Source organism: Hydra vulgaris, chromosome 04 (assembly GCF_038396675.1).
Source record: "Hydra vulgaris chromosome 04, alternate assembly HydraT2T_AEP".
Classification (NCBI taxonomy): Eukaryota; Metazoa; Cnidaria; class Hydrozoa; order Anthoathecata; family Hydridae; genus Hydra; species Hydra vulgaris.
This window is the reverse complement of record NC_088923.1, coordinates 5821426-5847168: the sequence shown is the minus strand read 5'-3', so window position 1 is coordinate 5847168 and position 25743 is coordinate 5821426. Positions and strand designations below refer to the sequence as shown.

General features: G+C 26.6%; 1 protein-coding gene across 5 annotated transcripts in view; it reads right to left on the bottom strand.

The window, feature by feature from the left end:
* The window catches only part of LOC100204095 (extracellular sulfatase Sulf-2), a 28918-nt gene extending 6813 nt beyond the window's left edge, over positions 1–22105 (bottom strand). Inside the window, exons 1-7 of one of the 5 annotated variants that reach the window (XM_065795317.1) lie at positions 21904–22105; positions 10242–10650; positions 7608–7929; positions 6810–7133; positions 6599–6724; positions 3974–4042; positions 2522–2751 (exon numbers count right to left, since the gene is read on the bottom strand). In XM_065795317.1, coding sequence (XP_065651389.1) covers positions 2522–2751; positions 3974–4042; positions 6599–6724; positions 6810–7133; positions 7608–7929; positions 10242–10650; positions 21904–21912 — 1489 coding nt within the window. In that variant the 5' untranslated portion in view covers positions 21913–22105. Of the gene's footprint in view, positions 1–2521; positions 2752–3973; positions 4043–6598; positions 6725–6809; positions 7134–7607; positions 7930–10241; positions 10651–10838; positions 10880–11900; positions 12299–16471; positions 16588–17791; positions 17877–21903 lie in introns of those variants that run through there. The other 4 variants (XM_065795320.1, XM_065795318.1, XM_065795319.1 and 1 more) reach the window with 4 other exon arrangements.
* Between the last annotated feature and the right edge of the window lie 3638 nt (positions 22106–25743).

Below are 25743 nucleotides of genomic sequence, written 5' to 3'. Positions count from 1 at the left end.
TTTGCTGAATGACAAGTCAAGAGAGAATGAGTTTTGATTGATGGAACTAGAGATTATAACTCCTTTGAGAATCAACCATGATTGTATTTATAGAAGAGAAAGAGGCGCAACCTTACGATGATCGGAGAGAGGCACAAGCTTGGCAGATAGAGCAGGTCCAACTACAATTACAATGACTTTGTCTAGAAGAGAAATGCTGCTCCATTTGAAGAACCAACCTAAATATGACAAGAGTATTACATACAGGCACAAATAAGATATTTGTAGAGATAGAGAATGGAATCAGGAGTACAATAATGGTAAGCACATTAAAGAGAAGTAACCTTAGCAAATACTAACTTTGCAATTGATTGCATATATGATTTCCACGAGAGGTCACAAATAAACGATATCCAAAAAGAAAGAGAAAGAAGAGGACTCAGTGAGAGGGTTATCATTCATTAAAATAGGAATGCCGACAGTATTGCGATAGTTCTTTGCTATCAGACAGTAAAGGCCAAGACCAAGACTAAGACCAAGACATTTGGGCTCAAGACCAAAACCAAGATTGAGACATCAAAAAATAAACCCAAGACCAAGGCCAAGACTTTAAAAGTTTTTACAAGGCCAGGATCAAGACTTAGGTTCTAGGATTTTCAGGATCAAGACGTTCTAAGAAGTCCAACACAATAAAACTCATGCTCACTCATGTTTTTTAAATTCTCCTAACATAAGAACTCTCATTGAGAGTGGGAAGTTGCTGCGATCTACGGTTTGTTATTAATAACTAATCCATTCATTGAGTAGATATTTTTTGTAAGAATCAAGAAAGAAAAAGACAATAAAGGTCCAAGACCAAGACCAATACTCTGGGCTTTCAAGACCAATACCAAGACCAAGACAGTTAAATGAGTCTCGAGACCAAAGTCTTGGTCTCGAGAACTACATCTCTGAGTAAACTATTGAATATATTGTAGCAAAATATTGAAGATAATGCACCAAAACCATTTTAATAAGTTGCAGAATTCACAGCCATTTCAGCTTAAGAGGTAAAAAATGAGTAAAATTATCCTCTCGTTGTCATGAAAAGTTTTAATAAGAAATTGTTAATAATTGTTTTAATAAGCATTTAAAGAGAAAAATCTTCTATAGTACCATCAATATATGTATAGTACCATCTTCTATAGTACCTTCTATAGTACTATAGTACTATATACCTTCTATAGTACTATTCTATATACCTTCTATAGTACTATTCTATATACCTTATAGTACTATTCTATATACCTTCTATATACCTATATAGCTATATACCTATATACCTTCTATATACCTATATACCTTCTATATACCTTCTATATACCTATATATATATTCTATATACCTTCTATATACCTATATAGTACTTTTCTATATACCTTCTATAGTACTATAGTACTATATATACCTTCTATAGTAGTATAGTATCTATAGTACCTTCTATAGTACCACCTTCTATAGTACCATCAATATATGTATAGTACCATCAATATATACCATCATCTATGGTACCATCAATAAAACCATAATCAATAATATTATCAATGTTAAAGTTTTTAAATTCCCGTAGTAGCATTTTTATACTTATGTTGGCAACTAATTTATAAACATCATAAAGTTTAACATTATTGTAGAACTGAAGACTGTTGATTGAATAAAAAGTCTGTAGCACTTTAAACATTTAAAAACACCAACAACGACAACAACACTAATTTAGGTACTTACTAGTCAAATTTAATCTTATTTGTTAGGTACTTATTAGCATCATTTGTTCTGTGTGAAAGTATATTAAGTGATTTTTGTTTTATGGTTTATGCAAAGTGATCAATTGCTTCACAGATATTTATATTTCCTATTAGAATTGAGTTTTTACCTTTCAATTTTTACAGAAACTTTTCTATTAGAAGGTAAAGTTTCTTTTGGAAAGCTTTCTTTTGAAATTTCGAAACTTTTAAAATGACATTTTAAAACTATGAAATTAGGCTCATTTAAAAAATCTTTTCCAAATTTTCTAGTAGTTACAATAGACTATGTTACAATAGTAGTTACAATAGACTATGTTATTTTTATGAAGTTTTATGAAAATGAATTAAGAAAAAAAAATGTTCACAAATCTGGAGCTGGAGGTAGATTACTTTGATGAAATCACAACTTTAAAAAATATGCTAATATCTTGCTCCATTTTTTTTACATTGAAATAAATTAAAATTAGTGATTTAGTCAAAGTCTGAACAATAGATATTTATTTATAAGTGTTATATATATGTACTTCTAAATATGTTTATAAATAAAATAATTTTAAATTTTGAAGGAGAGGTTTAAACCTAATAAAATGATATTTGAAATGCCCACCTCCCCACCTAAATAAAAATATTCTCATTCATCAACATTAATTCTGGCTCCTTTAGTTTATTAAACTCTGTGCACAGTCAAATTCTATTTTCTTAGCTTTTCTAGAGTTCCAAAAAAGTTTCAGAATTTATAAAAAGCAATAAAAAATTACCTTTGCAATTGCATTTACTTGTCTCATTCAAACACTCTTCATAATGCAGTACTTCATTTTTAAAAAAACAAATTATTTTTTTATTTGGCGTACATGGAGGCATTGGAAATCCAAAATTTTGACACATTTTATTTGCGCTTTTGTTATCACCAGTATTCACATTTTCAACAGGTTTCAAAGCCAAGTCTTTATCAGGCTTCCGCAACTGGTTTTCAGCAGCTTTTAATTTCCTTTATGTAAAAAAAAAAAAAAAAAAAAAATTAAACATTAAAGAAATGTTTCAGAAGTAAAAATGAGAATTTTATAAGAAAAAAAGGTTTTAACGTTAACCAGGTAACATAACCAGGCAAGATATTTTTACCAATAGTCTAATCATATTTGGATTTTGTAGTATACTAACATAAATTTTGTAATATTTATTATAAATATTAGAAGAAATGGTTTTAAGAACGTTTACAGTGGAGCCCTACTAAAGAGTTTCATACCCTCCTACTAACGCTTTATCAAGTTACCCATACTTGTTGATTAGGAACAAATGTATAACTTTTGATATCAAAATTTGTTTCAATGCTTTTGTGTAACGGACTGAAGAGCTTATGTATTTAACAAAATAATGGTGCTTACCAACATTGAATAGCCTAACTTGAAAAACTAATAAATTACTTTATCACAAAAAAACAACATGAATTTTACAGAAGACTTAAAAAAGATGAATAAAAGATGAAGAATCATTTGCAATAAGAGGTGGGACTTAGCTGAATGACAAGTGACAGGGTGAAACAAGAGATAAAAAATACTTGAACAGCTGTTTGTAAAGTTGTTTGTAAAGTTGTACCTTAAAGAAAACAGTAAACTTTTCAACCATATTGTAAAGTTGCATTTTATTAATCATATAGACAATTATATTTACAAGCAGATACAATTTTATTTTTTGACTTTGTCTAAACGAGGAAAGACATCATAAAAAGAAGCAGCTCAAATATGACAACATTATTCCATAAAGGGATAAGAGATTTTTAGAGCAAAGAAATGGAATCAGGAGTGAGAAATGGTGAGATCAATAAGGAGAGGCAGATGTTAACTTAGCAGAGGTTAATTTTGCAGTGGATTTGATAGTTTCCATAGAAAGTCAGCAGTAAAAGATAAAGTGAACTCAAGTTTAATAATTTGTCTTTATTTAGGCTGTAAATAAAAAATTTTCTCAATCCAATTCTGAGATTCTAGTTCTCTGATTATTCAATCAGTAGAGTAATCAATATATCTCACATATTTTTTCCAAACACTCAATGTATTACTTTTTGTGAAAACAAATAATTATAATCGAGTCTTAAATATTTTCAAAAACTATTTCAAAAAATGTTATCAAAATAAATAAAATTTTGCAAAACCTTTTTTTAAAAATAATAAATGTTATTTATACATTTTTTTTAACTTAAATGTAAACAATCTCACCCTCTCTCTACTAAAAATGTGTCTTTCCATATTTGTTGAATAGGATACTTAGCTTTTCCTTTGGAAGCGCTATTTATAAAAATAAAATAAAAAAATTTAATATTGACAATATTTAAAAACAACTTCATTATATACTTTTAAAGTACACAAATACTTTAATTACACAAAAATCAATCCAAAAAGCATTTTTAAAAGCAAAAAAAACTTTGTTTAAAAATAATTAAATAAAGTAAATGTGCGTAGAAATATTAATCAATGTGGATGACTTAACTTGTGTGTGGAGAAATCAATCAGTGGGTCAGTAGTATTTTGGAAAAAGAAGAAAAAACAAACAAGAATGATTAAATTTTGAACGCTCACTTTGATTTTTGAGAAATTTTTAATCTTAATAATGTTTTTAATCTCTTTTTTCCAGTCTTTGTAAAGCTTTTTTACATTTAGTACAGATGCCATTAAAAATATTTGTTTTAATTTTTTGAAAAAGTACTTATATATTATGCATATATATATATATATATATATATATATATATATATATATATATATATATATATATATATATATATACATATATATACATATATCTATAAATATGTATATATATAGATCTATAGTTTGTTGGCTTTGGGAAGAGCGGAAGGAAAAAAGTGATTCTTACGCCAACATATACGTCACTTTTAATTACTTTTAACTTTCGTCCAACATTTCCGTGTTGGACGAAAGTAAAAACCATTAATTTAATTACAAATTAATCGTTTTTTAAAAAAACCACAAAAACGCAAATTTAATTGACCAGAATGTTTTTAAAAACATTCTGAATGTTTTTAAAACATTTTGAATGTTTTTAACAATATAAACAATGTTTTTATTTTAATTTTTTTTAATAAAATGTTTTTATTTTTATTTTTTTTAATAAAATGTTTTTATTTTTATTTTTTTTACTGTAAATCATGCGCGGAGTGTTGCTACATCGACTATCTTATAGCCTGACTCGCAAGGGAGTGCTGCTACATCGACTGACAAATAGCCTGACTCGCAAGGGAGTGCTGCTACATCGACTGACAAATAGCCTGACTCGCAAGGGAGTGCTGCTACATCGACTGACAAATAGCCTGACCCGCAAGGGAGTGCTGCTACATCGACTGAGGGTTTGGTTGGGGCAGGCAGTCTATCATTATTAAAAAAAAAAAATTCTGGTCTTGCATTTTAATTTTTACTTTTTGTCAACAAAATATGGAAAAAACTTTCGGACAACATCTAAGGGTTCTATATATATATATATATATATATATATATATATATATATATATATATATATATATATATATATATATATATATATATATATATATATATATATATATATATATATATATATATATATATATATATACTTATCAATGTCACAGAATCTTCTTTATTTTTTTTAACCATTTTTTCTAATCTTTTTGAAAAACAAATTAAGTAGACTAAAGGTCTATTATCTTTGTGAGATTATTAATTTGGCATTTTAAAACAATCTGAGCAATACTAAACTGTTAGTGGCATGTTTTTTAAACTACTGCAGTAGATGAAAAAAAAACGTTCATGTGTGTTAATAAATTTCCTTTTAATATACCATAAGGAAGTATAAAAAGGGGTAGGTGGTAATAGCATTTAAAAGAAAACTCTACTAATATAAATGAAACTAAAATTGATCTGAAAAAACATTTGAACATGCAAAAGTTATAAACTTGTAAAGTTAACACTCCCCCCTCCCTAAATTATCAGAATTGTAAACTTAACTTAATTATTATTTATAACTTATAAGAAATTTTAAATTGATATTTCAACTTTCTCTACAAATTTTGATAAAATCTATTAAACAATTTTTTTTTTCCTTCCACATTTGAGACACTGAGAGCCAAATTTTCTGGTTAATATTGTTCCCAGGCTTCGTGACCATAATTTTTTAGAAAATATTCTCATATGACAACAGTATCAATATTACAAAATTTAAAGCTTTCACTACATCTAAAAGTAACTTATTATGAGCACCAAATGAATTGTTAAATGTTAAAAGATCGGAAGTCCAAAAATGTAAACTTTCAGAAAACTAAAAAAACTGCGTTTTTTCCCGTAGTAAATTTTTGTTAATGGTTTAATAATTTATTTTTTTTTTGTGTAGAGGATAATGTTTTTCACCTGCAAAGAAAAATTATTAAACCTTTAGCAAAAATTTACTACGGAAGGAAATAGAGTTTTTTTTAGTTTTCCGAAAGTTTACATTATTGGACTTCTGCCCATTTAACATTTAATGATTCAAATATCCATGACCCAGCCATTTAAACCCTCCTTTTTTGTGTGTAATGTGAACAAAATATTTTTAAAATTTAGATTATAATTATTAAAACTGTACAAAGTATAATGGTTTCTAAAATTTTTTTTTGAAATAAATTATTTTCAGTACGGTGTGTTGAGAGTTAATTCAAAAAATGATTTTCTTAACAGTACCTTCTCAACAATAATGTCAATAATTTTGTGAACAAAGTATTGTTTAGAAGTTTCTTTCTCAGTCATCAATAAATTACATGATATATTAATGTCAACATTTTAAAATTAAAATTAATAAATCTTTAGACTTACTTTCTAGTCTTGCTTAAAGCAGCATGGTCCATTAAACTAGTACCATCAATGAAGCTTGGAAAGTTTGCATTTGCAATATCAAGAAAAGTAGGTGCAAGATCAATATTTAACGCAATTGATGAAATACTAAAAAAAATGGTTAATTTTTCTTTATACAGTCTATCAAACTCTTTGTAACTTATAGATGGAACATAGCAATCACCAGGCTTACTTTACACCTTTAGGAATATGTGGTCCTCTCATAAATAATGGTATCCTTATATCAGATTCATATGGCTGTGACTTGCCTTTGACTTGATTAAATTGCCCAAGATGGTAACCATGATCAGATGTAAAGATAATATAAGTTTCATCTAGAAGACCTTCTTGAAAGAGCATGTTGTAAACTTTTTCAATGGCATCATCTACTGAAAGTAAAGTTTGTAAACGCTTTCGATAAAGAATGTCAGTAAACAAAGCTGTGGTTTCATCTAATGGTGGTGTCTGTCTTATTATCCAATGCTTATCTGAAGATGTGTAGTTGTAGTTAGGGTGTCTAATAATAAACAATAAATACTGTAGTAACCCTTCAGTCTTACAGAAAGCTAACCTAAAAAAGCTTACATTTTTTTAAAAAAATTAAAATTTGTAAAGAAATTAATGTTTACAACTTTTATTTTAACTTTTTAGATTTGGAACTTTTTTCTGTCTTTGAGTATTAATATGAATTAAATAAATTATTATAATATAATATGTAAACAATTTTATACACTTGAAATATTTAAATAACAATTTTATATAAAACTATTTATGTATAGTTTGGATAACTTACATATATAATAAATTAATATTGCAAGTAAGATCATAAAACAAACTATAAATATTAACTGACAATAATAAGTACACTCTATCAGCAAACACTTTTAATAAATATAGAATTCATCAGCTATGATATTACACTTCAAAAGAATTACACAATAGTTTATCTCCAAAAGAAAAATTATCTTTAAATACTTTAAACTATTCATACCTTGGAGCTTTGACATCTTTAAAAGAATCCTGATACTGTGGTGCGCTATCTTCTGGACCATGTGGTGCAGACATAGATAAAACCATCATTATAGGAGCAGATGAAGTCTGACTTTTAACATTTTTGAAATAATCAATTGAAGCATTGGTTACAACATCAGTAAAGTAATCTTTTTTGTAATCATTTTTATATCTAACTATTTTTCCATTAACATTAAGAGAATAGTTGTAAAACCGACTGTTTCTAACTAACCCAGACCAATGATTCCATCCAGGTGGCACTCTATCGCCATTGTAATTGTTCAGATACTTGCCAAAATAAGCTATAATTAGTTTACAACTGCTTTATCATTTAAAAACCAAAATTAACTTTTATTGTTGATACTTTAATATCAAGCACTCAAGTACTAACAAAAGTTTACAAGCAAATCGGGTGGCAGTGGGTTTTTTATTTCTTAGGGTTTTATAAATTGTTTTAAATTTATTTGATAATCATAAAACTTTAACATAAAAGTATAATAGTGTATTAAACAAAAAGATTATGCTTATGTGATATCTGTTCATTTTTTATTTAAGCACTAATTACAACAGTTTAGATAACTTGATTATACTGCAACCATGAGGTTTTTAACTCATTAATTAAAAAGTTGAGCATTTAAACTTGATACCTATAGACAATGTCTTACTCATTAATGCCTTTTGCTTACCATCCTTGATTTCACACTTATGTTGTTTGGATGGGTTTTTTACAACCATATGGTTGTAAATAGTATTAACCACTGTATGCAAATCAGCACTGTGTATTTTGTATTAAGTATATAAAATATATTTAGAAAAGTTACAGTTTGCAACCTAAAATTTTGTATTTATAGCATTTCTGTAAGTTAACTATCTTGATCCACAAAAATATTATTTATAAGTAACTGTCAACAGTAACGTGGTGTCATTTAAAATGCTATTTAGCATTATTAAACAGTATTTAAAAGGCATAAAAAATGTGTTAATTTACACTATTAAAGAGTATCGAGGTGGGATTTATGTAGTTTTTCTGAGATGACGTCGAAAGTGTTATTTAACATAAAACATTAAAACAACTTTTAAATATTTTGAAATTTTTATGTTAAATATATTTTAGATTTTTAAAAAATAGTTTGTTTTTTTTTTCGTTTGTTTTTATTGTTGTTGTTTTTTTACTTTTTCAATTTGATTTAACGTGTTTTTTATATTATTAGACGAGCCTAAAATATGACAAAAACTAAGTGACAAGTAAAAAACTTGATTAAACTTGTATAATTTTATCCTGTTATCAGGCAACACAGAAAATATGAGATCATATTAAAAAGCTCAGAACATTTTTTTTTATAAACTGCAAGATTAATACACTCAAGAATTAGAAAATAAAGACACTACCATTACATAAGTATTTTAACTATAATTTTTTTTTAAAACATGCCAAACAATTATAAACTGCATTTTTCTTAATATCTTTTTATATAGTGTTAGAAACATAAAAGCGTAAATACTCAAATTTTTATTAGATTTAAGGAGTTTAAATATAAGAAATTCGAAACAAAAATTTCTTATAAGATAAAAAGCATATGACGATTATCTATTGCGGTTATCTATCTATTGCGCAATTATTGAATTTATTTAAGCTATTAGCAATGAAAAGATTTTTTTGCATACGCACCAAAATTTTTTTTCTTCTATCGTTTAGTTCAGACTTGTCGCAAACTTGTCGTCTCTCAAAATACACAATACACTTAACTTACCATAATCAAGATATAGCTAAACGCGTAAGAACCTGACTAACTCGCGCTGTTATTATGTTAATAACAGTTTTTTGATACTGTTAAAAATATTTATATATTATAAGCAATATCAATGAATGAATATATATATATATATATATATATATATATATATATATATATATATATATATATATATATATATATATATATATATATATATATATATATATATATATATCGAGTGGGTGACACCCCTACCCCCTTCTCCATTTAATGAATATTTATACCATTAGCCGACAAATTGGGACCTTTTTGCATAATAAAATAAAACAGTATCTTAACTTTTTTTATGGTGGAAACAATTTTATTTGCTGCCTCCAGTCTAAAGCAAAAACAATTTTGTAGATGGACTGTTTTTGATGATGATCGTTGTATAAATTAATATATGCGGGTGAACTAAATGAAAGTGAATTATGCAAATGAATTAAATTTTGCAAGTTCTGAATGAATTAAGTTTTGCAATGTTCTTTGAAAGTGAAAATATTTTATCACTTTCAATGGGAAGGGATGTAAAAAGGTTATGACATCCATTCCTTTCCCCCCATAGAATCGCTGCTGTAAATAAATAGAGTATTACATTTTAGTTTATTACTCGAATAATTACTATTTCTCAATAATTAAAACACAATATTGGCTTGGGGCCAAAACACTGCATTATATCAGTGTATTTTTCTGGGTACAGTCTGGTACTCATCGGTACATTTTCAGTGTACCGATAAGTACCAGACTGCACCCAGAAAGATGCTTAAGACTTATTTGTTTACAATTTTTAAAAATATAACAGTAAAAAATATAACAAACTTGAATTTAAAAAAACTAACCAGTAACATAACCAGAATCTTGTAACAGTTTTCCAAAGTTCAGTTTCTCTGGGCCATCAATCCAAGCAGGACCAGAACAATTCTTATCGTTCGAGTTAACGTTGTGGTTATGGGCGTATCTACCTGTAAGTATAGAAGAACGAGATGGACAACACAAAGGAGATGTTGTAAATGCGTTAGTAAATGTTACACCTTCGTCTTGCAATAGACGTTTTGTCTTCTTTAAAACATCTGTTGATCCTAAGTTCACATCTAAATCATCAGCCATTATAAATATAATGTTGGGTCTCCTTAACAACGATTCGTTGCTTTTCTTTAATGTACTGCTGTATTTTACGCACATAATTAATGCCAGTACCAAAATTAGTCTATGTTTCTCTCTCTTACAGTTTTTCTCCATTATTCGTACCTGAAAATGAACAGAAACTTTTTGAGAGCGTGAACTTATATCCTATCAAAAAAATTTTGAAAGAACGGTTAGCTTCCTTTTTTCATCTGATAAAATTCGTTTTGAAAACCTTTTAAAATCTATTCATATTATTTACAGGATTCTTAATCTTCTTTAATTTTTTTTTTTTTTTTTGTATAACTCATTACCTAACGCTTTTACAGCCGTTTGAGGCTTTTCTGTCTGTGATGGAATTTCCGGATTAGTTTTTCTCAAATATAATCAAGTTAACCCCGCCCAAAGAATTGCAAAACGTTTCACAGAAAACTTTAAAATAAAATTTATGAGCGTAAAATAAAAAATGATAAATATTGTGATTGAAAAGCTATCTTTGGTTTATTTAATAAGTATGTAGCAATAAAATCTCAAACCACATATTACGCTTAAAACGCATTAAATATCTAATAATATTAAGTTAAGATGAACTCTTTGTCAACGAATAACAACTACAGGAACGCTAGCCAAATTTTATCCGTGAGAGCAAAATATTTGAAAAAAAACTGTGTGTGCGGAAGGCTGTAAAATTAAAGTGTTGCGAGAGGACTACAAATACCTACACTGCAATTCCATTCAACCATTTGCGTAAGTAAAACCAGCACTCGAGTATATGAATTACTTAGCTATAAAGTTAAACCGTTTATGTTTACCTCTTTTTTTATTATATGAGAAGAATTCACACTTTAAATTAGATTTTCTTAGTTATTGATTAGCAGTAAATAAAAACTTAAGAATTTAATATATAAAAAATAAACTCATCAAGTAATATATTGATGTCTTATATAAAGTTTGATGACAAATTCATGGTAATAATGCTTTTATGCGTTTAATGCGAAGCGTTAAACACGTAAATGTGTTTGATTGCAAATAGCATATAAATTGTTGACATATTGCCACGACAAAGTTGCAATATATGTTCGATGATGAGGTCATAGTATGAGTTTGAAAGAGGACGCCATAATACATAATCAATGCAAAATAAGGGAAAATTTAAGAATAAAAAATTTAATATTTCAAGTTAATACATTCAAGTATCGAAAACTTTTTTTAAAATAAGAAACCAATATTTTAATACATAGTTAGCAAGAATAAAAAAAATATCAAATAATTTATATAAAAATACTACATAATTATGCTAATAAGAATAATCCAGTCATTATATGCGTCTGTATTAAGTTTTAGCTTTAATTTTAAATTATATTAAAAATATTTACCTAAGGTCTTTGCTAACCATATGCTGAATAATTGTTTTATTTTCTGAACATACCCCAACACGACAAATATTTCAAAACTTGTTAGTAAAGCTAATTACCATAAATATTAATCGAGATAATTAATAAAGTGCGCATACTTATCAATTTTTAAAAAGAAACGATAAATGCAATCAAACAAATATCAGATGATGAAAGTATTTTTATCTTCCTCCTACAATTGATTTTGTATGTGTTAAGCTGGAATGCGTGAAATAACAAAGCGTATTATTCAACCAAATTCTTTCAAATTTTTCAAATTATTACTAAACTAAAAATGTATCATTAAATTATAAGAGAAGAAAAATTATATTGCACTTTTTTTTTTTTTTTTGTAAGCGCTTTTTGTCTACTGAATGTGTACATTTTTATCGCATTTATCGATATTTATGGCATTTTTGATGATTTTCGCGTTTAGATTTCTTATGTATTGTTAATTAGTTAAATTGTTTATTATTTAAAATTTCATTTATGTAATTAAGTGCCGTGGTTTGAAGTTTTAGACGTCCGTTCCTCCCCCTCCTCCCTTTAAAAAAATGATATGAAAAGTTATTAAGTTATATAGTTATAAAGCATTTTTAGTATACATTTTTTTATTATTTATCTTTTTATCTTTCCGAAAAAAAAGTGTTTAAAAAAGAAAAATATTACTAGACAATAAAGAATACAATTTACTTCCAGTGTAGAGTTTTCACTTTGTATGTAATTCTGCGACATTTCATTATTTAATATTAAAAATTTTTCAAGAAGTGTTAAGTAAGAATATTTTTCTTAAAAAGATATTAATTTAATTAAATCACTATTTGATATATTTTTATTTTATATTTTATTTTTTGTATAACTTATACTTTTTACTTTAAAACGTAAAAAATTTTAGATAAGATAATCTTATCTGTTCAAAAATATATAAAAAAATTCTTTTGGTTATTGAAATGCGTTAAATACGTTTAATATCAATATATTAAACGTACTTAAAGGAAAGTTATGAAAATACATTCGGTGTTGATTAAAAAGAAACAAACAAATAAAACCTAATATACATAATTTGTTTAAATATAAACGGATAAAATATCGTCGAGTATAGTTTGTATTAATTATAAAGTTTAATTCGATTTATTAAATTAGTTTAAATTATTTGATGAAAAAAAATATTTTTTTGAGTCATTCTTTTTATCATATTAAAATTTATCTTTATTTGTTGTCGTCGTTTTTTTTGTTTTTTTTTGTCATTCAGAAAACAAATACTGTTTGTTTCTCTTCACCGTGGTATAAATTGCATTTTGTGATATAAAAAAATTTCAATAAAAAAATGATAGCAAAAGTTTTAGATTTTTCATATCGGTGCCAAACAATTTTATAATACATAATTTACGGAGTTAGAGCCTGAAAATAAAAATAATGATAATAACAAAAAGTCTGGCTACAAAACGTTTTTAATTTATAGAATCTGTTACAGTTTGATTACAAATATTTACAAATTATATGTAAGTATCTTGAAAGTGTTGTTATTATTTACCGAGTTATCATTTATAATTTTAATGTTATAACTTGTTTTAAATTTTTAAATCTAAAAAATTTTTTTTATTAAAAATCTTGTTGTTTATATCTAAATTACATATTTCTTTTTACATTTCACAAATCTTTTTATCATATATTAACATATTAAAGCTCATAATATTTATTTTATTAACATTATATGTCAGAAAATTAATAGCAATAAAAAAGATGTAATAAAATTTAAATAAATAGATAAAAGAATAAAACTCTAAAATATAATACGGAATAAATACTATTTATTAGAGCAACAAATTTTTTTTTTTTTTTTTTTTGGGGGGGGGGGGGGAAAGTTTTTTGCTCATTCATACCAGCTCCTCAATTAAAAATATTTATGAATGGTAATAGGTACAAAAATATGAACATACATATAACTCTAAGTTTTATTCTATGTTTATATCTCTTGAGACTAATTTATTTCAAATCAATGGGCTACAAGGGTTAATGACGTTCTCAATCTTTGATTTTTCATTATGCTACCAACTGCTAAAAATTCTATTGTTATATGTTTTGCTATGTTCTGCCAATTTTGCGTTTTTCTTCAATATAAACGTATTTCTCAAAAAAATCAAATGCAAAAAATGTTTTAAAATGAGGACAACTAGAAAAACACTTTTTTTTTCGGATTTTCTGCCAGCAAAGTAGTTGTTAATGCAAAGAGGTTGTAGCTCACCTTTTTTATTGTAAAAAAGTCTATAAGGAATATTTAATCTTTCAAATAGCACCCTGAGCCAACAACAAGGGTTGTTGGCTCAGGGTGCTATTAGCCAGGAAGAGGCCATGTGTGCCCCCTCCCACTTTTTTTTCTAAAGGACTTTTTTTTTTATTTAAAGGACCTTTTTTTTAGAAATTGACTGTTGTGCCCCTCTACTTCGAAACCCGTGTCGTCGGCCATGGCACCAGCACGTTTTGAAAAAAGAAAAAAATGTGCAAACCAAGATAATCGATAAAAGATATCGATAACCATTTTAACTCCTCGCAAATCATTAGTTGATGAGTTATTTTAAAACTTATTTTAGGCCGTTTAGGTCGTTAAAATTTTTCTTTGTATTGAATAAATAAAATAAAATTTGTTTGAAAAATAAACCACTCAAGGTTTCAGGAAACATTTTACAACAAACAAATAAATTAAGTAGTTAGTGATGATTAAATCCAATAAAAAACAGTTTTTTTTAGAGTGCGTGCGACCGCGCGCTATAAAACAATTGAAACAACTTTCAATTAATAAGACGTATTTTGTGGTGTCAACATTTAAACTTAGTATCAAAATTTTTTTATTTCTTTATTTTAATAAAATTAGAAACTAAAGTCCTTGAAAATTTTAAAAGTTATTAAAATTCATTATAATCTAATAGATGTAGAGTGCTGAAAAGTTTTGATATTAATAAAATATATTTTGATAAGGTTTAAATAAAAATAAAGATTAAAAGCAGGAAACTTTAAAAGCTTCATTTTTGAGAAAACAGCGTGGTTGTTTTAGTTAAAAAGAAAAGTTTTTTAATTACATAAAAGTTATTTAGAGCATTTCCTATTCCTTTAAATACAATTCAATAATAAGGTGGCCAAAAAATGTGTAAATATTCTTTTTTATATTAATTTAGACTTTTTTCTACTAGATGTTATACTTGAATAAACAAAACATCTTTTTCTAAAATATAAAACTCATCATCTAAATCTATACACTTTGAGATATTTTTGTTTTAACCTCAGTCGTCAATCACAAACAATTACTGAAAATTTTAAAGCTCTTATTTTTTAAAATCAAAAATTAGGATTTTTTTATTAGGAGTCAATTCATTTAATGTTTTTAACTGTCACATGAAAAACATAAATAAAAGTAATTTGCAAACTAATTGCACTAAAAAAATCTTGAGGCTGTGTTTGCTTTAAAAAAATAAAATATAAAAATATTAACAAAAAGCTCAAAAATTGTTTCAATTTATCCCACACTACGGGTAAAACCTCAGTAATAAAGTCAATTTTTCGGTAACACCACGTAAGATAATGTTTTTATGAACTAACCATCTCAAATAAGAAAGTGTTACCGTAATCACACTCTCACTACCCTTTTTTTTTTCTTCTTAATTTTGATCCTATTATGGCGATTTTTCGCAGTAATAGGATTAATTTTGCGAATAAAAAACGGTTTCCAATCATCGCAATTTTTTGCAAAAAAATCTTTATTTTATATAAGTATAAACATATAAAGTTTTGGAATTTGCTCAATTTCTAGAAGTTAGCTATCCCAATTACCAAAAGATGCTGCATTCATCCATGTTTCAATGTACGTCGTCATGTGCGTACGTCATGTTTCACCGTACGTCATGTACATAAAATGTACCATTAAATTAAGTATATTTTTTGAGCTTTTTGTTAATATTTACAAATCGGTTTCTTGCGTCGCTTTCTTTGTTTTGTTATTAACCAATACGTTTTCACAGAAGCAGAATAGAAATTGGTTTAAACGCATTTTACATCATGCGCAGCTTATCTCAATTCTAGTTTGATAAAATTAAAACTGATAGAAGCTTGTGTTACCGGAATTTACATAGTAGATTTTTAGATGCAAGTTTGGGGGTAGAACTTATTTTTTTTAATATATATTTATATTTGCATCAGTTTACATTTTATTTTTAAAAAAGTGGAAAATGGGTTCAATCTATTTAGAATACGTATTTTTATAATTACCGAAATAAAAAAGAAGCAATAACTATACTGTAACTTAAAAAAACAAAGCAGAAAATATAAATCTTGTTGCCATTTTGGCGACTTCACAAGATGATCTTGTCCGTATTTCATTCACATAATGACTTGTTATTAAAATATTGTTTTGATAAAATGCTTGTCAACATATCCATTCCTTGATGTCTTTTGTTACATTAAATTATTCTATTATTAACACCGCAAACCTACGCTGTTCAACACACTTTAGGATAATAAACAAAGTAATTTTTTTGAGACCTTATGTTAACATTTTTTACCTTTACCCAATATTTATCTTTTGTTTATGATTTTCCTCAATTTCTTTTTCCAATACTCCAGGTTATTCCAAATACCTTTCGCTCTCTTGTTTCAATTGTTTCAATTAATAAAATATGGCTCTTAAACAAGATGCACTATTTAAGCTATATTAACATTATTTATTTAGTTAAAAAGTGGCGACCGGAAATTCCTTACTCTTCACTTTTAATGGCCGCCAATGTAATTCACATTATCTAAAAGTCACGAGTTTGACTTGGCAAAGTTAAATGACCTGATTTATTTATCTTATTTTGCAAACCCTTTAGTTTTCTTCACCTACACTGCATTCACTTAGGAAACTACATATATTTTATTAAATATCAATGTTACGTTAAAAATACTCGTGACATTGTTTTAATACAATGAGCTAAAATTACAAAATTAAAAATCGAAACCAACAGCAACTGAAACCAATAGCAACTGAAAACAACGGCTAATAACATTTTTTTCAATATTATTTGTTCAACAAATAAAAAAACTTAAATATTTTAGAAATAAGTGTCGGGTTTAAATTTTTCTTATCAATATATAAAAACATATCAATATATAAAGCATTAAAAAAAAAAAAAATGTCTGATCTGAGTAATTAAAGTAGGATCACAAATCAAATAAACTTTATTTTTCAATAAAAGCTTTGAAGCTTAAAATAATAAATATAATACTGGAAAAATTCCTTTAAGCACAGGTATTCCGGTATTACAACTTCTACAACTCAATCTGACTTTTAAAATATCTTAAAATAGAATTATCAAACATCAATAAGATATCTATAGTTATCAAAACTTGCAAATGCAAATTATAAAACATATACTACTCAACGAGTAAAATTTAAACAAATAAAAAAAAAAAAAATCGTAAGTTCAACTTTTTTAGTAGTATATATTTTGCTAATTAATAAAATATGTTACATTTCAAATTGTTACAGTTTCACGTTAATAATAACAAAATAATAAAGCAGTTTTAAAAAACAGACTGGGGCTCAAAAAAGATATGGGTGATGAAATGCCCATATCTTCCATGAGCCCCTCCTCAGTCTTTTGAATACCCACCTCAATCTTTTCATAGTGCTCCGTAATATATTCGTATTTAAATAATTTTTTAGAAAAAAGATATAAAAATAATATATAAAAAAAAAAAAAAAAATAGAAATAGAGTATTTAAAAAAAAAATCAAAAGATTTTTAAAAACTTACTTAAAATAAATACAAGAAAAAAATCTTTTTAATGCATTTTATTTTCTTAAAATATTATTAAACACAAAAAAATACTATAAAAGGTTACCACGGGTTACTTTAGTTAAGGATACTCATTACTCAAAAGCCAGAGCAACCTGAAGCACTGACAAAATTAACAAAAATTTGAAAACAAATGTTTATCATAATACTAGAGCTTATTGCTTAAGAGGGAAGTACCCTATAAAGCTGCCAAAAAAGAAATTTATTTACTGAATTTTTTTTCAGAAGCAAAATTTACACAATAGAATTTAAAGATTTTGTAACTAATGTGAGAAAAGTGGAGCAATTTCTTTTCTTTGAATTATACTCATCGTATTTTACCCTAGCAACCCACATTGCTTTTGTTTTTTTGCTTATTTCTGAGACTCAAAACTGGGAAATAAAAAAATTAAAAAATTAAAAATTACTTATAAAGGTCTATATACTTTCTTTTATTTATTAATAGTCTCTATCTAAAGACTTAATTGGCTTTATCTAAAGACTTAATTGCCTTTTTCTAAAGACTCAATTGTTTCAAAGTATTTTTTTTACAGTGATTTCAGCAATATTATTCTATTTCATAATGCATTTATAGGAATTTCGCATAATAAAATTTTTTCGGCAAGATTTAGGATCGATCAAAGTGCAAGAATTGATGTAAACAAAAAAGTATTTTGTTGTAGCCAACACAGTTTATCATCGCCACCATCAATAACTCACAATAAGTTTTTAGATATCAACTCTTTAAAATCAGCAAAAGTTGAATAAAAATGTTGGAAAAGTTATTGGTTATTTTAAATGAGCCCATGAGATGCATAGTGGTATAAGTCACTTTTTTCAATATTTTGAGTTATTGCCACCAATGGTTAGCATTTTGTTTATTCTATTACATGGCAGAGTGGTATAAGTCTAATGATATCAATAATAATGCTATTTTTATTTACTTCCTCTAAAACAGTTTGATGATTTATAATATGATGTCTACTAAATGCCTCTGTATCTCAAAACTAAATATGAGTGACTTATACCACTATGCATCTCAGGGGCTCAAATATATATATAAAAGAATTTTATACATTAAATGTTTGTAATTGCACAATTTGCATTAATAATCACTTTGTGCATGAGAAAAATTGGGCAAAGGTATTCGGAATTAAAAAGTTTAAAATTAATAAACTTTCCAAGTCTTACGAGTAAAAAAAATTACAGCCGTTCTGTAAAAGTTATTACTAAGACTATTATTACAGTTGCTAAAGAGACATTGTTTAAAGTAGCAAAATAAATAAAAGATTTTAGCAATGACATTAGAAAGCTCCTTAGAATTTCTTAAAATTTCTTAGTTATTGCATTAAAGATTGAGACTTTTTTAATAAGTAGGTATTTCTTTTTTTTATTTAATAAAACAGGCCAATCAATATCTCTACCGTTAAAAATTCAATTTCGCGATTAAGTAGCTTCAAAAACTATTGTGTTAAATAAAACCTGATATTATAAATTTTAAATAATCTCACAAGGTCCCAAACATTTGAAAAACTTTAAAAATCAAATTTTAAAAGACTTTAATGGAATATCATCTTTTAAACCGCAAGCAAAATTGAATACTCGCGGTTTGTAAAAATGATTGCAAGAAATAAAAAATAAAAACTAATAATGACTTTTTACATATATATATATATATATATATATATATATATATATATATATATATATATATATATATATATATATATATATATATATATATATATATATATATATATATATATATATATATATATATATATATATATATATATATATATATATATATATATATATATTCCATATGACGCTGTTACGAGAATATATATAACCGCCGAGCCCCGTTTACGTTATCAGCGTCAGTTAATACTACTATTTAAAAAGTTAGCAATTAAACAAAAATCAAGTATAAAAAAAGAAATGAAGTAAATTACAATTCCACTCAGATATTAGAAACGCTAAACAATATGATACAACATTAAAAATAAACAGTTCCAACATTTTTATTTTAATACGAAATAAAAATCAGAGGGGTTCAACACAAAAATAAGTGAGCAGTGATGACTTTTTCAGTTTAGTTATTTTAGTTTTAAATCTTGTTTTAAAGGAGATATTTAAATTCATGTTTTTTTCTAATAAGAAACGTTTACATTCTCTTTTGAATTTTTCTAATGAGAAGTTTAAAAGAATTTTAGTTTTAATAATATTAAAAAATTTTTTTTTCCATAGAAATAATCCACGATATTGGATTTGAAATGAACTGAGTTTTAAATAAGATCTTGGATAAGCAAATTTATCATTTGAAAAGTTAGTGGGGTATTTATAAACGATATTTTGATTTAAACATAAGCAGCATAACTTGGTATATATTAAGCTTATAAACATTGACTGCATTAAGTTCCTTTAAAAGAAATTAACAGCTCAGTTAACGCCAAATATTATCCTACAAGCATGTTTTTGTTTACAATAAATTTTTTTAAGTTTTCTGTTGTTAGTACTTCCCCATTCAATATTGAAATAGGAAAGATAACTAAGAATAAATAAAAAATGTATATTTTTTAAAGACTCAATATTTAGAAATGGTTTAACTCAATAATATAACTCATAAGCAGCAGTAGCGTTGTGGTTAGCGCGCTTGCCTCAAAAGCTAGAGATACGTGGTTCAGCGCTACCTCTGGGAAAGTTTTATGACATCGGTAAGGAAGAAGGCGTGAACTTCCTTTCAAATGTTCGCGGTGCTCTGTGATAAGACCGTAAGGAGTTTGGGGCGCATAAAATAAGCATTAAAAAAAAAATAATTATAAAAATAAAAATACAGCACAGAAGTATTTTTGGAGATTTTATTTTCAATAAACTTAATATGAGATTTTCATGATATATTTTCATCTAATATAACTCTAAGGAAGTTAGCTCTTTTAATAACTGTATTATTCATAAAATGATTGGGTAATTTTAAAGGAAGGTTTACTAGGTTTAACCTAGTAATCCTTTTAACATAGTAAACCTAGTAACCTAAAAAACCTTTCCAAGGTTTGTGGTTTGTAGAGCAAAATAAATTTAGTTTTCTCTATATTAAATGAAAATTTATCACTTTTAATCCACTCATTATTTTTAATAATTCTTCATTAAAGTCGTCAGCAAACAAAACAATAGTTTAAATTTTGGATGCTAAATATAAATCATTTATACACAGTAAGAATAATAATGGTATATAACAGTATATATTGTTTTCTGTTTGACAGGTAACTTCTAAACCAGAGTAAGTTATTGTTTAATACTCCAAAAAGTTCTAGTTTTTTTTATAAGTATGTCATTGGTTAACTGTACCAAATGTTTTTGACTGATCAATAAAAACTCATAATGTATAGCAATCATTAATGAAACCATTGGATATATAATTTATTATTTCGATTACTACATTATCCTTTGATTTTATTTTTTTTAAACCCAAGTTGTTTATTATATAGTATATTGTTCTCAGTTAAAAAAATTATAAAGTCTATCATACATAATGCGTTCTAATAATTTTTAGAAGCATGATAGGACAGAAATAGGTCTATAATTAGAAATATTTGTATCATCACCAGTTTTAAAGATATTGTTTTTGTTTTAGCAATTTTTAACTTCTCAGGTACAATACCTAATTTTAATAAAAGGCTAAAAATTTGAAACAAAAATAATATCAAAGGTTGTTTTAATTATTAAATTTGTATAAATATTTTATTAATATACTTTTATTAATCTGATACATTTGTAATATGTAATAATAATAATATGTAATAATTTTGTATGTATATCTTTTTCACGATAAAAATGTATGCATATATGGCATACCTAAAAAAAAAAAAAATACTAAATAAATATGCAGCTAGGCTAATGGTATTTACTATATTATTTCATTCACAGCGTTTTATTAGCCTCAATGTACAACTCTTTGTCTTAATTGTCACAATTACTGACATTCAATTCCAATAATTTTTTTTTAGTTTTTGCTATTGTTTTGCTATCTTATTTACAATTTTATTATTGTTATTTTTTTGCAATATAAAAGTCTATTCATTTTTTATTTAACAGCAATTAGTTGTTAAGATCATGTTATTTGTGCTAAAATTGTTTTTCAATGAACATCTCTTATCCAAATGTAACTATTCAACATACCTCGCACATTCGACATTACAACTTACACCTTCGACATTACGCTTACGTTATCATGATTCTTTTTTTCTTTATCTTTACTTTTTCATTATTCGTTCAAAAATTTGTCAAAAAAAAAAAAAAAAAATTGTCAAATCTTTTTGGAAAACACTCTTTACTATTTGGCGGTTTAACAAAAAACAAACATCCCAGTTTCAGCCTCCATGTCTCAATCTTCCAGTCCAGTCATTAAATATTTGTATTCTTGAATTTCCTTAATCTCTGAATTTATGTTGTCTTAATAACATTGAAGTTATGCTTAGACATCTTACTTTAACCATTGACGTATACTTACTAAGATCGATGGTAATAAAAATTACTTTGCGTCATTATGACACAATAAAATCGAAGAATCTTAATACAAAGACGCTAATCAAAATTATTGTTAAAAGTAGGCTCTTTTGATGTTCAAAATATATATTATAGCTGGTGACAGGATTGGTAATTGTCTTCATAGTCTCGTCTAAAAAAAAACAACCAAATAAACGTCGGATTTTAAAGTAGAAAACACGTCATTTAAGCTTTTTTTCTTCTTTTCTCTTTTTTTTTATTTAATTTTTTTTCTTGAACAATGAACACACTTGAACAATGAACAATGAACAATGAACACACCATGTTCTTGTAAAAATAAAATTAATTCTTTAAGTTCTGACAGGAGCAAGCAGAAGACATTACATTTTATCAAATTGTCAATGAATTGTATTGTTAATCTGTGATTGATTTAAAAGAATTGTGGCTAAAAATATGGTGGAAACATGTAATAAAGAAATTTAAACATAAGCAATAATATTTTTATAAATGTTTAATTCGTATACATTTAAAGCTTTGACTTCTTTTGGTAAGCACGCGGCACATCTATATGCATTAAAAGTTAACCAACCCACTTGTTACGCTCGCAATAAATTTTTTTAATAAAAACGAGTTGCCCAACTATACTTGCCCAAGCTATATTGCAATAACTAATACAGATATGGATAAATGAAAAATAAAATCTTTTTAGCACATTTATTTAAAATATTTTTAACATGATCCCTAAAGTTATAGAGATTTCGTCTTCTATTAATTTGAATTTTTCCAATTTAAGTGTTCATTATATAATTCACCTAAAACTTTCAATTAATAGACATTATTTTAATGCTGTCAATAATTAAATCTGGAAGTTTAAGGGGTAAAATTTGTCAGATTTTAAAGGTTTTGTAAAAAATATGTTTTTCGTTTTATCATAGTTTAAGAAAAGTTTATTAGCTTTAATTCAATCAGTCGTTTAGACTTATTAGTCCAGTGTTAACAGTTGAAAAAACGAAAATTAAACTATTATCAGAAAACATTAGTATCATCCGTCAAAAAAATAAAATTTAGGAATTTAGAGGATAAATGGATATTATTTATATGCATGAAAAATAGCAGAGTACTTGAGGGGCACCATAACTAATAACTTTTAACTGCGTACTAGTTAAGCTGTGCGATTCTGAAGATAAGACTGGAGACATTTTAAATTTGAGTTCAAAATTCCGTAATTTTTATACTTTATAGAAAAGGATTTCATGATCGACAGTGTCGATTGCCTTTGATAAATTTACAAAAACTTCCAGTGTATAGTTGTTGTTATCAAATCCTTTCAAAATACTGTCAGTCAAATCAACTATTGCATGCTTATTGCGATGATCTTTTTTAAACCAAAGAGTTATAATTTAGCTGGAGTGGGAACGGAGTAAAAATACGTCATTTTTCAAGGAACAGTCTTACTAATAGCATAATTTTCAATTAATTATCGCGTAATTATCATAACTTAAAATTATCCAATCACATTCCACTTAAAAAAAACTATCTTTTTAAAACGTTGTAAGAAATCATTGTAAATCAAAGATGAAGGTTTAGAAAAATTAGTAACCCGGAAGGAAATGAGCTAACGACTAGCGAGCCACTAGTTAGCTTTATAGCGATTTTCAAGCAATTTTTTTTTCTTATTTTATTTTTTCCTAATGTCCTAATAAAAAATTTTTTGACAGCAATTTTACTACGATATGACGCCAGCTACAATAGCCAGCGGGTCTTTAGCTTATTGAGCTAGGTGTCCTTGTAGCCAAATTACTGTCTATATCTTTACAAATATTGATAGCTTTTTGCTAACATAAAAAAGCTAGCGATCCTCGTGGCCAAATCGCTGTCTTTATCGCTGCGATTATAGCTAGTTATTCGCTAGCCGATTTCCCACCGGGAAAGCGTTTTGAAATAGTTTATGGTTGTTCTTTTATGCTTTATTTTTTAGAACGCCTAATAAAAAGTTTTTAGATTAGAATTAAATTAATAAATATCTAGATAAGGTTTGGTAATGTTTTTGGTGGATTTACAAAAAGGTATTTTATATCCCTTTACTTAAATATAGAGGTTTGTTTTCAAATCTAGAAAAAACACTGTAGCACAAAATAAAATCCTGGAGAAATATAACAAGTTTCTTGCAGAAGAAACGTTTTTTAAGAACGTACTAAACCTGTAACTAAACGGGGAAAAAATATATAAAGTTCAAACAAGTACCAGAGGTTGTCTAAAACTTTGATACTTATACCAAGTGTTGAAGTATTCAAAAAACAATTACTTTGGGTAGATCCGGGGGCAAATCCAGACCATCTTATAAGGAGAATGGAAGCAATTTACAGGTCTATTTGATTCAGTGGATCCAGACTCGAAGGATAGAAGGTAGGGGGGGGGGGGAAGTGCAGGTTAATTTAGTGGATCCAGACTCTAATAAAGTGTGTGTTGGGGGGGGGGGGGAGGGGAAGGGCAATTTTTAGCTTTAAATCATAAAACCTCTTTAGTTAGTTTTTTTACAATATTATTCTTACATTGTTTTGATCTATATAACTATGAAATTACGTCATATTGATATCCTAACAGTCCGAGTTTTTGTTCGCATCACACAAGTTATTAAAATTTCTTAATCAGCCAACCTAATTTACTTCCATTTTTAAGCAACATGCTTTGTTAAACATATAAATTTACCAAAAAATAAAAAACTAGTTCTAATCACATCTATTATTTATTTCTAACCATCACCCCCCTCCTCCCTGTGGATCCGCCCTTGGGTAGATTGTAATTTTTGTTGTAATTACTTCTTGATAGTTCGACAAACAGTTGTTAAAAACTTATCCAGTTAACTTTTAAGAGATCGTTCCACTTCAACTATAGCTTATAAAGGTTACAAACTACATTTCAAAATTTTCTGTTTTCAATGCAAAGACGCCATTTGGACTTGCCGCTGGAATAATAGGCCTTTTCACTAACTCAACTTATAGTCCGGCAAAATATTAAATATTTGGTGCTATGTAAAAAATTAATAAAAATTTCGAGCAACTGATGAAAACAACGTCGAGCTTTGTGCTAACCTGAATAACTGCATAACTCTATAGCTTCATAACGCGTAAGAAAATTGCCTATTGATATTGGGTAACGTATTGTAAAGAACGTATTGAAAAGAATAAATAAGATACACTGTCGAGTAATTGCAATTTAATTTGTTCAGATCATTATTCAAAAAAAAAATGTAGGCAAATGTAAATAAATGATAAGATTGAGATACAATTCTTAGCCTCAAGAATTTAAAATTTTTCGGACCACTTGAAAAAGGTTTCAAATTTAATTTTGTTTTTCTATAGTATGAGCAAGAAGTGTGCAAGAAGTTTTAATAATGCTGTTACAAATATCGCTGCAAATGTCATATAATGATTAACTTTCTCATAAGTCTTTAATTTACAAAAGATGTATGAACTATAAACTAAGCTCTATGAGTAAACATGTCTTAGAGGT